The sequence below is a fragment of the Pan paniscus genome, chromosome 3 (genome assembly GCF_029289425.2).
Source record: "Pan paniscus chromosome 3, NHGRI_mPanPan1-v2.0_pri, whole genome shotgun sequence".
Lineage (NCBI taxonomy): Eukaryota > Metazoa > Chordata > Mammalia > Primates > Hominidae > Pan > Pan paniscus.
This window is the reverse complement of record NC_073252.2, coordinates 167351182-167367951: the sequence shown is the minus strand read 5'-3', so window position 1 is coordinate 167367951 and position 16770 is coordinate 167351182. Positions and strand designations below refer to the sequence as shown.

At 34.3% G+C, this 16770-nt stretch overlaps 1 protein-coding gene across 14 annotated transcripts in view; it reads left to right on the top strand.

Moving 5' to 3' along the window:
* The window catches only part of NEK1 (NIMA related kinase 1), a 214055-nt gene that overhangs the window by 21000 nt on the left and 176285 nt on the right, over positions 1-16770 (top strand). For all 14 annotated transcript variants that reach the window (XM_057302209.2, XM_063603986.1, XM_055111995.2 and 11 more), the window contains 7 exons: positions 2700-2783; positions 4005-4072; positions 4784-4870; positions 5897-5951; positions 7958-8158; positions 12598-12658; positions 16428-16579. In XM_057302209.2, coding sequence (XP_057158192.2) covers positions 2700-2783; positions 4005-4072; positions 4784-4870; positions 5897-5951; positions 7958-8158; positions 12598-12658; positions 16428-16579 — 708 coding nt within the window. The remainder of the gene's footprint in view (positions 1-2699; positions 2784-4004; positions 4073-4783; positions 4871-5896; positions 5952-7957; positions 8159-12597; positions 12659-16427; positions 16580-16770) is intronic.

The window sequence follows — 16770 nt, the reverse complement described above, 5'->3', positions numbered from 1 at the left end:
GCTTTATTTTATCACCTCCAGACTGCGTTGCCGCTCCTTCTGTATGCTTTTTCAACTCAGGGCATTACTCCCTTCAATTACTGGTTTACTTACCCATCTCCCCCAGTAGTCTTTGATATGGATCAATAAACAATGGCCCATGAACCAAATTTGGCCCCCTATCTCTGTTAGTTTTATTAGAACACAGCTAAACTTAATTGTTTGCTTATAATCTGTGGTTGCTTTTATGCTATAATGGAAGACTTGAGTTGAGACAGAAACCATCTGGCCTGCAAAACCTAAAATATTTACTGTCTGGCCATTTATAGAATAAATTTGCTGACCCCTGATCTCTGAGCTCTTTCATTAATTTTTTTTTTTTTTTGCTAGTTCCTGCACATATCTGGTACATTGTTGGTACTGAATAAATTTTTGTCAAATTAAGAAGTACTAATATGGGAAATATGGTAATAGAAGAACACTATCTGTGAAATGAGACATGAGTGGTTTCTAAGATGTGTTCCATTTCTACTGGTAAACTCCATTTTATCAGTAATACTCAACTTAACATAATTTTCACTTTCTTTTTCCTGACCTCTCCCTTGTTGAATTAATTGCTGTCTTATTGTATATATCTCTGTTAAAAGCTTATGCAATTATTATAGGTATTTGTGAGTATATTCCTTATCACTGTACGGACTCCTTAGAGAACTGTTTTTGATCTTTATACTTAAAATGCCTTACGTGAGTATAGAAAGGAACTTAACAATCTATGTAATCCTCATTAAATAAATATCTATAGAACTGAACTGAGAGTTGTTTTTTTTTAAAGAAAATTGTTTTTTAAAAAAATACTGAAGAGATAGAGTAAAAGGTAAACATGTTACCTTTCATTCCCTCTTCTGCCAATCCACTTCCCTGAGGTAAACACTGTTAACTGATTGGTAGCTATCCTTCTATGCTTCCTTCCTTTATTCCTTCTTTCCTTCCTCAGTGCACACACACAATTACATAGATTCAGGTATGGAATATAAGCATATTTTTTTAAATAGGGTTATACTATGCATACTGTTTTGGAACTTCCTTTTTTCACTTAATAGTACATAAACAGTATACATAGAAGTGCTTCATTCTTGTCAGTGACTGCATAGTATTTCTAGTATAGGGATAATACAATATATTTAATCAGGCCCCTTGATGAACATTCAGGTTGTTTATATTTTTGGGTTCCGGCTAACAGTGCTGTAGTAAATATCTTATATACATGGTTTTATATTTCTGATATTATTTGTAGGATAAATTTGAAATTGAAATTGCTGTTTCAAATGGTATGTGAATTTAAAATTTTCACATATTTTGACAAATGATTATAATTAACCTTTTCACAAACACCTGTGAGAAAAAGGCTTCTTTTCCCAACATTCTGACATACAGTATGTATTATTTCGTTTTAAGCAAGATAATATAGTATCTTAATTTTTTTTTTTTAATTTGTGAGGGAGTTTAGTACTTTGTATATGCGTTTTTCGGGCATTTTTTCGCCCCGTCATTTGCATCTCCAGTCTTTTGTCCACTTCTTATTTTGTCTGCCAGTACTTTTCTCAAGTGATTTGAATAACTTTTGCATCTTAGAGAACTAGCAATCTATCATTTATGTTGCAGGTATTTTCTCAAATTATTATTAAACTTGATTATGTGTATTTTGCTCTACAGTTGTTTTAAATTGTATGTAGTCAACTTTATCAGTCTTTTTCGTATGACTTAAGCATTTTATGTCATGTTTTGAAAGTCCTGCTTTAGTCAATTATTACAGATAATTAACCTATGTTTTCTTTTATTTTTTTTTTTAGTTTAAAAATGCCATGTACTTGGAATTGTTTTGATGTTAACAATGAGATAGAAATTAAGCCTTTTTATTTCCAAGTGGCTGTCTCCAGAGAAGAGTGTTTATATATAATAAATGTGGGAAGAGAAAAAAAGTCAGAGATGTCTTCCAAATTTCCAGCTTGATTTTTTTCCTTTTGTGATTTTTATATTTTTAAAAAGCATTATAGAGGTCAGATGCAGTGGCTTGTACCTGTAATCCCAGTACTTTGGGAGGCCAAGGCAGGAGGAACACTTGAATCTCAGGAACTCCTGAGACCAGGAGTTCAAGACCACTAGCCTGGGCAACATAGTGGGACACTGTCTCTATAAAAAAAACAAAAATAAAAAACTAGCTGCCCGTGGTGGCACACACCTGTAGTCCTAGCCCCTCGGAGGCTGAGGCTGGAGGATCATTTAAACCCAGGAGTTTGAGGCTGAAGTGAACTATGATAACACGACTGCACCCCAGCCTGGGTGATAGAGCAAGACCCTATCCCTAAAGAAAGGGGAGGGGGGGGGCGTTATAGAAAAAAGATGTATTAAAAACAAAGAAGAATCACCTGTTTGTCTTAATATTATAAAATATAAATTATTTGCATTTTCACTCATAAAGTTACTTTCCATGTTTGTTTTGATTTATAAGAGATGACCCAGTAACATCTCTTACATTTTGGATTTAGTATGTGCAGAGCTTGTGTTGACTTGAATATCTATTTGATGTCAGTGCCTACAAAGTTAAAAGAAATTGTAGCCTAAAATATTTTTTTAAGGATTTAGTTCGTCTCATCCCTAAATATTCTTGAATTCTTTTAATGGTCAAAGAGAGGCTTGACAGATCTGATTTTTCTTCCTAGATTTTGGACTGGTTTGTACAGATATGTTTGGCCCTGAAACATGTACATGATAGAAAAATTCTTCATCGAGACATTAAATCTCAGGTATGTTATTCTGTCACTGATAACTTCTGAATGGATAAAGACATGGAACCTTCATTGTTTTGGGCCAAAATTTTTTGAACCTGATTTAGTGTGCATCAGATTATCTGTCTTGTCTCTTCCTTTTTATCCTATTCATCTGCATCCTGTATTAGATCTCCTGCTTGCTTCCCATACTCTAAAAATTACTTTCCTTCCCAGTCTCTGAAACTTACAGAACATTTTTTATAACTCCAAAAAGAACCTTGTACCCATTAGCAGTGAGTTCCCATTCCTCTGCACCTAGACTCTGGTAACCCTTAATCTGCTTTCTGTCTGTGTGGATTGGCCTATTCTGGACATTTTATATAAATGGGTATTATGAAATATGTGCCTTTTGCCTGTCTGTCTGTCTGTCTGTCTGTCTGTCTGTCTATCTATCTATCGTTTTTGAGACAGAGTCTCGCTCTTTTGCCCAGGCTGGAGTGCAGTGGCGTGATTTCAGGCTCACCACAACCTCCGCCTCCCAGGTTCAAGCGATTCTCCTGCCTCAGACCAACGAGTAGCTGGGATTGCAGGCACCTGCCACCATGCCTGGCAATTTTTTTTAGTTTTAGTAGAGATGGGGTTTCACCATGTTGGCCAGGCTGATCTTGAACTCCTGACCTCAAGTGATCTGCCTGCCTTAGCCTTCCAAAGTGCTGGGATTACAGGTGTGAGCCACTGTGCCTGGCCCCTTTTGCCTATTTCTAAGTCATACTATTTGGTTTTTTTTTGTTGTTATTGTTGAGTTATGCAAGTCCTTTTCTTGATAAAAGTTTTTTCTCAAATATATGATTTGTAAAAATTTTCTCTCATTTTATGGATTGTCTCTTTTCTTGATGGTGTCCTTTGATGCACAAAAGTTTTTAATTTTGATAGTCCAATTTATCCTTTTAGTTTTTTTGCTTGTGCTTTTGACGTCATATCTAAGAAACCATTCCCTAGCCCAATGTCATGAAGATTTATTCCTATGTTTTTCTCTAGGAGTTTTGTATTTTAGTTTTGATATTTAGATCTAGACTCCATTTTGAATTAATTTTTGTTTATGATTTGAGGTAGGGGACTTCATTTATTCTTTTGTATGTGAATATCCAGTTACTCTAGCACAATTTTTTTAACTGGATTTTAAATTTTATGAAAAATGTTGACTTAGAACTGGACTGTAACAATATTTCTAGGGTTTTTTTTTCCTGTCTTTTACAGAACATATTTTTAACTAAAGATGGAACAGTACAACTTGGAGATTTTGGAATTGCTAGAGTTCTTAATAGGTAACATGAATTTTAAACTTTGTTTTGATATAATGTTTTCAGCGAACCTTCAATCCATGATGATGTATATGTGATGATTTATAGTATCTTTAAGTACATTCTTTACTGGGATGTTGCTTTATTGGGACATGTTCTGAGAAAGGCATCATTAGGTGATTTTGTCAGTGTGTGAATATTATAGAGTGTACTTATACAAACCTAGATGATAGAGTGTGCTACACAGGCAGGCTGTATGGTGTAGCCTATTGTTTCTGGGCTACAAACCTGTACAGCATGTTCTGTACTGAATACTGTAAGAAGTTGTAACACAATGGTATATATTTGTTTAAACATAGAAAAGATACAATATAAAAGATAAAACATGATATACCTTTATGGGACACTTACCATGAATGGAGCTTGCTGGACTGGAAGTTGCTTTCTGTGAGTGAGTGAGTGGTGAGTGAATGTGAAGACCTAGCACATTTCTGTATGCTACTGTAGAGTTTATAAACACTGTACACTTCGGCTATACTAAATTTATTAAAAAATAAAGTAATTGCTCTACAGTGTATGTCAGTCACCGTGTCACTAGGTGATAGGAATTTTTCAGTGTCATTATAATCTTATGGGACCAGCATCATATATGCGATCTGCTGTAGACCAAAAACAACATTAATGTGGCACATGACTGTGTCTTTAACTTCTCCAATAATTTTATTTTTCTTCTAGTACTGTAGAGCTGGCTCGAACTTGCATAGGGACCCCATACTACTTGTCACCTGAAATCTGTGAAAACAAACCTTACAATAATAAAAGGTATTTAAAATGATATTCATTATATGATGTATTTCCTTTCAATTTTTTTGTTGTCATGTTTATTAACCTTTGGAATACTATTCTAAAATAAATAATACATACATGTAAACACATATGTATATATAAAATGTTGCTAATATATGGTGAGAATTGTAAAAAAGTTATTTGATTATCTTACTGGAAGAACAGCAGAAAGAATCACCTTATTTATGTTATAATTGAAAGTAGAGTGCTTTCTTTGGTCTTTTCTTCATGATAGTCACTTCTTATTAAATTATTGCTAGTATTTCTTGAACACACTATAAGCCAGGTACTGTTTCGAGTTCTAGGTATTCTCTTAGTCTTCACAGTAATTTTGGGAGATGTAGGTATTAATCATTCCTCCTCTTCTTTATAAGGAAACCAAATGCAGAGAGAGGCAAAGTAACTTCTTTGAAATCCTTGAGTCTAATAAGTGGTGGAATCAGCATCCAAACTAGACATCTGGCTCCCAAGCCCATATTTCTAATCACAGCACTGTAGTCTGGCTAGCAGACTATATAATATGTGCGTAGAAAGAGCAATTCTACCATTAAATTCCAGCTACCCTTTATTTTCTCTAATTGGAAAATTCCAACCAAGGTAACATTAGTCAGTAGCTGTTGCAAATTTCTTAATACATTTTTAATGTCCATTAAATTAGTATTTTGTTTTATAATTTTTAAAATCATGGTATTTTACAAATAATTGAAAAAAGTTTGAGTTTTATGAAATAAAAATAAAATTTACATGAATTTTTTTGATATTGTTCTTTTAAATATTAAATTTCTTTAATGAAGCTTCAAAGTAATTGTTGGGGCAACCATTTTCTTTTTCCAATCTGGGACAGCTACTTTTGTCATTTGATTATGGTTGAAATTTTTAGTTTTAAAGGAAATTTTTTCTGGAGCACATATTTTTCCAAAACACTTTTATGCTGTTTGTGTTTCCTTTAAATGAAAAAATTTGAAATACTTAGAGGAAATTTCTCATTTTTATCTTCTCCAGTGACATTTGGGCTCTGGGGTGTGTCCTTTATGAGCTGTGTACACTTAAACATGCTGTAAGTAGAAGTTTCTGAAATACTTTTAAAGTTATGTTAAAAAGTGACTATAATGTTTTTATTATATTTTAAGTTATATTATCTTTCAGGTAACCCTCATCCTAGAAATTCTCCTCTAAGTCCGTTTTTGGATTTCTCATTTTTTCTGAAGTATAAATCGATTTCCCTTTGTATATGTGCATATCTAGTATATTTGCTATTTTATAATATTTCATATTTTCCAGAAAATTATTTCTAATGACAGAAATAAATTTTGCTATTTTCTTAATGTTAAATTTTGTATGAATTTGATATTTCAGCTTAATAAATTTTACTAGTTTTGTTTTAGTGAATTCTTTCAAAACACCCAGATTGAGTTTGGAATTGAACTAATTTAAAGAATTTCATTCCATATACTCATTGATGACTTTTATCAATTTGAGTAATCATTAATTCAGAGTATTTAAAATTTTTACTTTTGAGACTTTTTTTGAAATAACATATAACACACTAAAAAGGGGGAGGGTTCTTGTCCTAAGTAGGTTTAATCTTAAAAAAGCAGTTTTTTGAAATGGAAAGTGATTAACATTTTTTACCCACTGATTAAACAATATTGTATTTTCATTACACAAAACCTCAGAAAATATAAATAAGTGAATAAGGTTCATAAGCAGTTCTTCCAGCCAGTATTGACTACTTGTAAAATGAAATTTTTTTTTCTTCCCCAAAAGTTTGATTAGACTTTATAAGAAGTTTTATAACCTGACTTTATTGCTTAATACTATTTGGGGAATATTTTTTCTTGTCATTCTTTTTAATGGTTGCATACCCTTTTACTATATTGCCTTAGTTTTTCTTTTTCTTTCTTAAGGAAAAAAGCATAAGCTGACAAAGTAATGTGGGATGGTGGTTATCAGATGCTTATTTGAAATAATCGATCAGTTTTTCTGCAACACAGTTATTTGAGCTTTAAACCATTGGTTTGTGGGTTTTTAAAAAATCTTTGCAACTACATTGTTCTGTCACCATCTCTTCTTTATTTTGGGATTGTTTACTCTTAAGTAGCATGTGTCTTAAGATACATGAAATTCAGTAACTTACCCTTTATGAAGAGCGTGTCAATTGAGAGATAAACGAAAGTGCATTGGAATAGAGAACCACATCTTTTCTGCATTTAGGATTCCTATTTAGGTGTACAGATGTTTCTATAAGATTGAATTTACTCAAATGACATTTAGGAGAGCTCAACATTTAGTAGAACTTTTGTAATCACTGATGCCTAATTTATAGTACATTTTATTTTATTAATATGTATATTAAGAAGATATCAACATTGTACAATTGTTCTGTAATATTTTAGTGGAGATATCAAAAGCTTAATATTGCCCTCTTTCAAAATGAAATCTTCAGATTTTAAACTGCCCCACCTGTTTTCTTTTTACTTTAAAGTTTATATTGTGTTTAATTCTGACATATATATTCCTATTAAGATATTTTTTATATTGCTGATTTCCATAGCTTTTAGGAGCATCACACACACACATAATAGTGAGCATTGTCTAAAAGGAAAGTATTAGTAGTTTTATTTATTATATTTTCCCCCAATACTTTTAGTTCTGTAGTTAATTTGTTGTTCTAGTCATTACAACAGAGGCACTAAAAGTCAGGTCTTAAATGAAGACCAGCAGGTTGTTCTTTTTCTGCTTGTGGTTCTTTGGCCCTAATTTTGCTACCTCTAAGGCATAACCTTTCACCATTTGATTATTGTCATAGTTTATGAAACGTTTATTTAATACATCCCATCTTTAAATATTTCGAATAAGTAAAAATTACTCTTATTTTTTGAGGGCTGATATTAATTTATAGATAACCAAGTAAACTTTGCTCTAGAAAACATATTCTAATTATTTGGAAGAGGATTGTGTTTCTATTCTATATTGGTAGGAAAAGAACTATTTCTTATTACCGATATTCTCAGTTTCAATTTATATATGTTTCCTATATGTTATTTATTTTCTGGAATTTAGTTTGAAGCTGGCAGTATGAAAAACCTGGTACTGAAGATAATATCTGGATCTTTTCCACCTGTGTCTTTGCATTATTCCTATGATCTCCGCAGTTTGGTGTCTCAGTTATTTAAAAGAAATCCTAGGGATAGACCATCAGTCAACTCCATATTGGAGAAAGGTTTTATAGCCAAACGCATTGAAAAGTTTCTCTCTCCTCAGGTAAGTTCTTTTTCCTTTAAAATTAAACAGTAGGGTTATGTTGCTTAGCTAAGACATGGCCTCCAGTGTTGAGGAGAGCACATCTGGATCTTGGAGGAATGGTGTGCCTTTTTCAAACTACATTAGTGTCACTTTCCTTTCCATGGTCTTTCTTTTTCTTCAGACAGAGTATTGCTCTATTGTGCAGGCTGGAGTACAATGGCAAAATCATAGCTCACTGCAGCCTCAAACTCCTGGGCTCAAGCAGTCCTGCCTCAGCCTCCTGAGTAGCTGAGACTACAGGTGTGCACCACCACACTCAGCTAATATTAAAAAAAAATTTTTTTAGAGACAGTCTCATTATGTTATTCAGGCTTGTCTAGAACTCCTGGCCTCAGGTGATCATCCCACCTTGGCCTTCCAAAGTGCTGGGATTATAGGTGTGAACCAGTTCGCCCAGCCTTTCCATTCTTATATAACTGTTTTCTTAATGTTTGCTTTCCAGTTATGCGTTTTTCCTCTGTTCTCTGGATTTCTAACTGTAAAATCATTGAGCATTTCTGTGCTTCACTCTCCTCACCTGTGAGCAAAGGGATTATTAAATGTATCTATAAGGTTATTGTGAGAATTAAAAGTGATAATACACATAAAGTGCTTAATGTCTAGCATGTAAGTGCTCAAAATATTTAATGTCTTAAATATCACCTACATATCAACGTATTTTACTAATACAAATTTTTTTTTAATTATTTTTGAGACAGGTTGTAGTTCTGTTGCCCAGGCTGGAATGCAGTATCATGATCATAGCTCACTGCAACTGCCATCTCCTGGGCTCAAGCCATCCTTCCATCTTAGTCTCCCAAGTAGCTGGGACTACAGCCACATGTCACCATGCCCAGTTAATTTTTGTATTTTTTGTAGAGGCAGAGACTCACCATATTGCCCAGGCTGGTCTTGAACTCCTGAGCTCAAGTGATCTGTCCACCTTGGCCTCCCAAAGTGCTAGGATTACAGGCATGAGCCACCACGCCTGGCCTATAAATGTGTTATTAACGTAATTTATATATTATAGTTATGTTCTTTTTGATAGGAAATGACTAGAAACCATTTATATGTAGGTATACTAGATTACTGACTCATGATTTCTCCTTTAGTGCACACATGTAGGTGCATAATAAATATTTGTTGAGTTTAACTGAATTTTAATTCCACAAGATTTTTAAAGCAATCTATATCAAATCAATTAGCATAAGTTATTCATAAAAATTTGATCACCTGAAATTGGAATTGTTTTACTTTTCTGGTTTAGTGAGGTCTTTGTTAAATAACTGTTAACCTCTTCAGTAAATAAGATATTCAGCAAAACTATAGTTTTTTTATATTAGTTTTATATGCTCATGGAGAAGAAGGAAGTATCATATATCCTTCTGACTTAACAGAACATGCATGTGACCAAATACTCTTCAGAAAACAGATGTTGATTTTACTGTTACTACCAGGAGAATGCATTAGTATGCAAGAAAGCCAAATAAAATTTGGAGATTAAAGGTTACTTGTATAGGTCATAGCAGCAGCCTCTGAAATGTGGGTGTCTTACAAGACTCCTTTGTTATAAATAACGTTTGCGAGGACACTTTTATTATGTAGCATACTATTGTTTTTTTGGCAGCCACTAGAGAATAAACAATGACTTCATTTAGTCTTGCTGAGGTTTCTTTCTCCCCATACCAGGAGTTGGGACATACTGTCTCAAGGCTGAAGTACTGGAATTTAGCTAGCTAGCAATGAAAGAGAAAATATTCAAGCCTAAAATGTGCCAAACTTATAATATGAAAAGAAACAAGGGTAGATTGTGATTATTCACAAATGGGATATTTGACATTATGTGTTTATTATATACATAGACCCTACTTGTTACTATTTAAGCACCACTTAGATTTCATTCTTCATGAAAACCTTTATCTGCTGTTCCTCAGATTTATTTTCTACTATATATCGCTTGTTGTTTAAAGATAAAAACCTTTATCTGCTGTTCCTCAGATTTATTTTGTACTATATATCTACTTAGGTGAGAAGCTTTGTGATACTTTTTTTTTTTTTTTTTTGAGATGGAGTCTCACTCTGTCACCCAGGCTGGAGTGCAGTGGTGCAGTCTCAGCTCACTGCAACCTCCACCTCTGGAGCTCAAGCAGTCCTCCCTCCTCAGCCTCCTGAGTAGTTGTGATACCTTTTTTTAAAGGCTATAACTTTGAAACAATTCATGAGCTTTAGTGTAACATATAAACTATTATTTCCAGTATCACTGTAATGCTCCCTACCATTTTAATACCTCAGTCCTCTCAAGGCCATCAACCGTGGTTGATAGGGCCTAGTTTTCAGTCTTGGGCACTGTGGCAACTTCTTCCTGGATATGGCTTGAAAAACCATGGATAAGTTCTGATTCATTAGGAATGTAGGGGCTGTCCAGTGGAATGCTCTGTGATGATGAAAATGTTCTATATCTGCATTGTTCAATATTGCAGCCACTAGCCACATGTGGTTAGTAAGCACTTGAAATGTCCTTGGTATAACTGAAAAGCTTCATATATATATATCTTAAATTTTAATTCAAATAGGTGCATGTGGCTAGTGGCTACTCTATTGGACAACATAACGTAGGGTTTTCAGGATCTTCTTGGATTCTATATGCCCCATCTCTCAATTCACATGAGCATTAACACAGGAAAACAAAGACTTCTCCAACAGTGGAAGAAATGATTAGATTTGGGGACAAGATGGAGATCATAAACCACCTGTTTTCTTCCAAGAAAAAGAAAAGGAAAAAAATGCATTTGTTGAGAAGAGAACACACGTTCACATGGTTGCTCTAAATTGCCTGTGAGCCAGACTTGGCTCTTACATTTGTCCACTAGTGAAAAGGTTCTCAAACTTTAGCATGCATCAGAATCACCTAGAGGGCATTGCTGAGTCTCACCACAACAGTCTCGGTTTCAGTAATTTTGAGGTGGAGCCTGACAGTTTGCATGTTTACTAAGTTCCAGGTAATGCTGATCCTGCTGGTATGAGACTTTGAGAATTGCTCTAGGGGTTTTCTTAATGGGAAAAACGACCCCCTCAGATCACGTATTTTTTTTTGCCTATTGGAGTGTCTGGACCACTGTTAATATAGGAAGATTCTCTCACCAAGAATCAGTTCTCTTGAAAAAAGAGAAAATTCACTTGCCTTTGCCTTCCCCACAAAGTAAGAAAAAAAAGCATAAATCGAGTTAATTCTTTGTTGGTATCATAGTTTTGAAGTTAAGGAGAGAAAAATATGGAGTAAGGAGAAAAAATTACTTGCAGAAAATGTAAATGATTTTTGTTCCTGATTTATAAGCATCTATGTTTATAAATGCTGGAGAATATATAATGGAGCGTTTATACTAATATTAAATGGGTACATTTGTTAAATTAAGAATATTTACATATTCAATAACTTAATAAAATTAGTTATAATTTATAATTATGAGCTACAAAACTCATTGGAGATGTTAAGAGGATTCAGAGTAAATTAAAATAACTGAGAGATTACTAGATAATTTCTTTTGATAATGAAGAGATTCTTCAATAGTTTTGAAGAAAGTGAAGGCTATGGATGCACACAGAATATAGAGATTTTTCCAGATAGGTAGTTGTGTTAAATTGCTGAGAGATGAAATAGGCAAGTAATGTATGGATGCCTACCTTGTTCATTACATTAATTTGAGAAGAAAGCCTCTATCTGGAGAACTAATAAAAATAAATTGGTGCTGGGCACGGTGGCACATACCTTTAATCCCAGGACTTTGGGACACTGAGGAAGGAGAATCACTTGATCCCATACATTCGAGACCAGCCTGAGCAACATAAGGAGACCCCCATCTCCATAAAAAATATACCAAAAAAATTTTTTTTAAATCAGCCTGGCATGGTGACACACGCCTGTGGTCCCAACTAATAGGAGGCTGAGATGGGAGGATTGCTTGAGCCTAGGAGGTCAAGGCTGCAGTGAGCCATTGTTGTCTCACTGTACTCCAGCCTGAGCAACAAAGTGAGACCCTGTCTCAAAAACATACACCCACAGATACATACATAAATAAGATTGGGAGGGAGTAAGCATGAGAGGAATTTATTGAATGGATTTTTTTTTATTTTTCTTAATTTTTAAAATAGAGACGAGATCTCACCATGTTGCCAGGGCTGAACTCTAACTCCTTGCTCAAGCGATCTTCCCCTCAGCCTCCTAAAGTGCTGGGATTTCAGGCATGAACCACGACACCTGGGCTTCTTTTTTTTTTTTTTTTAACAACTTGGTTTTAGTACAGTTTATTTGGCAGCATAATTACTACTGAAAAAGGGGAAGATGTATTATAATTAATGGGTAGGTTTTTTATTTTGAAAATGTAACATCTTTTCTAATTTTTTTTCTCTTTCAATCTCAGCTTATTGCAGAAGAATTTTGTCTAAAAACATTTTCAAAGTTTGGATCACAGCCTATACCAGGTAAATGAAATCTGATATGAAACCTTTCATCTGTTTGCGATAATCAACCCTAATTAAACTGGAAATATATGTAGATATAGTAAGTTGGGATAATTCTAGGATAAATTTAATCCAGAGAAAATGCACCTTAGAATTATTAATGATTTATGGCAATATACAGTTTCTTATAAATTAATAACATTCTCATTTATTGTTCATTTTATTTAAATGAAATCTGGCTTGAAATCTTATGTCTTTATCAAATGCCTACCTGATATTTTGAGAACGTTGTTATAGAATTATAAAATGTCCAATTTTGGTGTAAATCTTTATATAAAATATTATCTTTTTTTTTTTTTTTTTTTTGAGATGAAGTTTCGCTCTTGCCCAGGCTGGAGCGCAGTGGCACAATCTCGGCTCACTGCAACCTCCGCTTCCCAGGTTCAAGTGATTCTCTTGCCTCAGCCTCCGAGTAGCTGGGATTACAGGCATCCACCACCAAGCCCAGCTAATTTTTTGTATTTTTAGTAGAGATGGGGTTTCACCATGTTGGCCAGACTGGTCTCAAACTCCCGACCTCAGGTGATCCACCCGCCTCGGCCTCCCAAAGAGCTGAGATTACAGGCGTGAGCCACCGCACCCAGTTGTAAAATATTTTCTTTGAGAAATATTTCATATTCTGAATTTTTTTAAGTAAGTGAATGTGAAGTCAAGCACTTCATTAAAGATAGGTTTTCTTTTAAACAATGTGACCAGTGGTATTAGAATCATTGTAAGATTGTGGATATGGTTATATACTATGTATATGTATTTAGATGTATCTATGTGAGAGGGAAATTATTTTTTTCCTGAATAGAATGATTTCAGAATGGATTTCTAAAATCAATGGAAGTTATTTAATACGTGAAGGGTATATTGTTTTTCAAATGTAATTATTTGTACTACTCCATTTTGAGTTTGGACAAATTAATAAAAATATGTATCATAAAAATGAGCCCATTTAGCTAGAAGTGGTATGACAGTGCGTTCTCAGGAAGGCAAGCTGCATTTAGCCCGTCTTTTTTTTTTTTTTTTTGAGATGGAGTCTTGCTCTGTCGCCAGGCTGGAGTGTAGTGGTGCAATCTCAGCTCACTGCAACCTCTGCCTCCCGGGTTCAAGGGATTCACCTGCCTCAGCCTCCCAAGTAGCTGGGAATACAGGTGCCCACCACCACGCCCAGCTAATTTTTTGTATTTTAGTAGAGACAGGGTTTCACCCTGTTGGCCAGGATGGTCTCAATCTCCTGACCTCGTGATCTGCCTGCCTTGGCCTCCCAAAGTGCTGGGATTACAGGCATGAGCCACCAGCTGCATTTAGCCTTTCTTAAAGACCCTTAGACATCCTCTCATTGCAGAGACCACCAATCCCTGAGAAGTCAACTCACTTAAACAGAATTTACAAGAGACCAAGAATCAGCATGATTTCTCTGGGCAGTGGGCAGTCAAGCTTCATAGAAGTCATATCTTAATCAAAAGGCTCTTTGTCACAAAAGCTGGAAATACCCAGTGTCAGCACGTTCTTTCCACATGGATAAACCCATATAGAAATTAGAAAGTAATTTGTCGTAAGAGCATTTGGTTGAATGAAATGCTTAATAGGAGTAGTATTACTGATAAATACCTTGTCGCCTCCAGTCCCCTATGTTAAACTTCATGCCATAGGTAGCCTTGTCAATGATCCTGAAAAATACTCTAAAATCAGATAAGTAATTCTTTCTTTTCTCTGGAAAGTAGATGGGACTGTTCATATCTGTTTCTTAGAAATCTTTATTTTTTATGCTTTTGCGCCTCTAGCCCCTTTTCTGGCATGCGCTGTATTTCTTTGATTCTATTAACACGTTTAGCCAGGTTGCAGTATTGTGACTGTGTGTGTATATGTGTGTGTGTATGTTCTAATTTGATTGTACAGTTGAACTCTCAAAGGGAAATCTTTTTTTTCTCATGCTTCCTGGTTTCTGGGTCAAGATGCAGTTGGAGTATGTGTTTGGAAAACCTTACCCTATCACGTCGTATATCCCATATTGTCAACAAAAATTACTTCTGAATCTCTAAAATGCCGACTTAATGGCTTATATTGTTTTTATTTTTAAAACAGTTTACTAAATTATATGCAAAATAGATATTTATTATAAAAATGTTTTAAAAGAAAAATTACCCCAATTTTAACACACACTGTTATATTTGATATATTTTTCTGTGATGATATATGCATAATAACTACAAATTGAGAATGCGTTATTAGAAGTTTTGTTTCTTTTAATTTATACTATTATATGATGAACATTTTCTATTACAATTACATTTTTTTGAAGAACTGAGTTTAGTGGTAGGATTTCATTTTGAACTACCAGTTAAATTTTTTTCTCCTTTCCCCTCCTAAAAAGTAAGAACACTTCTGGAAGAGATTGATTTAAATTGATTTAGCACAATATAAAATCCTGAGCTAGAGAGCAGTCTGCAAGTGGAAGAAAGCAAGCTGCTGCTTAGGCTTTAGGGGAGTTTGAGCAGAGGGGTATCTTGGCAGATATTAAAAATAAGAGAGGGAAAGAGGGTTTCAATAAGGGTTTATGTAGACTCTGACTTCTTTTAATATCCTCCAGAGATGTGAATAAATAGTAGAATTTCCTTTTTATTACCTTAGGGTGTTTTTCTTGAACTTATCCCTTCTAAGACTGAACCTCATCTAGGCTTCATTAAGGGTTAAATACATAATACTGCAGGGTTTATTCTTGTGCATGGAGTTTCTCTGATTATTTCTTTAATATCAATTCATAAATAATATTCTTAATATAGATTGCTCTCCAGAAAGTGTAACCAATTTATATTTCTGCCAGCAGTCTTTAAGGTACCCATTCTGTGGAACCCTTAATGATAATGATTGTTTTAAGATATTTCTTTTTTGTCAGGTCTATAGGTATAGATACCATTCAGACATTATATGAAGGAAAAAAGTTGCTTATATTGATGTAATTAATGCTTAACAGTGGCTCTTGATTATCTTCTGATTTTGAAAGTAGTTTCTAAAATGTGAATTTTTAAAAAACTATTATTATTATTATTATTATTATTATTATTTTTGAGACGGAGTCTCACTCTGTCGCCCAGGCTGGAGTGCAGTGGCGCAATCTCGGCTCACTGCAAGCTCCACCTCCCGGGTTCACGCCATTCTCCTGCCTCAGCCTCCCAAGTAGCTGGGACTACAGGCGCCCACCACCAGCCCAGCTAATTTTTTGTATTTTTAGTAGAGACAGGGTTTCACCATGGTCTTGATCTCCTGACCTCGTGATCCACCCGCCTCGGCCTCCCAAAGTGCTGGGATTACAGGCGTGAGCCACCGCGCTTGGCCTTTATTTTTAACAGCTCTATTGATACATAACTCACATACCATACAGTTTATACATTTGGTGTCTACAATTAAATTTTTTTTAGTATATTCATGATTAAATTATTTTTAGTATATTCACCGATACGTGCAACCATCACTCACAGTCAATTTCAGGGATTTTTTTTTTTAATATTAAAAACTTCAGCATGTTAGAGGAATATGGCTTTTAGCTTCTGTCAAAAAGTGACTTTAGGGTAAAATAGTTAAGGCATTAGTAAATACTAAGGGATGAATTAAGATATTTGATAGAAAGTTTAAAATACTATCAATGATTATGAAAATTAAACAGTGCTATCTTGAAGAATTCTGAAAGTAAAGAGTTAATGTAAAGAACTGCAGACAAAATTCTTTGTATCTTTTCATCTAGCTAAAAGACCAGCTTCAGGACAAAACTCGATTTCTGTTATGCCTGCTCAGAAAATTACAAAGCCTGCCGCTAAATATGGAATACCTTTAGCATATAAGAAATACGGAGATAAAAAATTACACGAAAAGAAACCACTGCAAAAACATAAACAGGTATGATCATGTTACATACCATGTGTTAATAACAAATTCAATTCAACCTTATTTCATTGCAGCTCAATTCAGTTACCTTGATATTATAGGATTACTTTTATTAAGTTACCAAGGAATGTCCTCCTTCTGTGTTTTACCAGTCCTCTAAAACTGAGAAGCCTTACAGGAGTCATAAAAAGTCATTAAGTAAA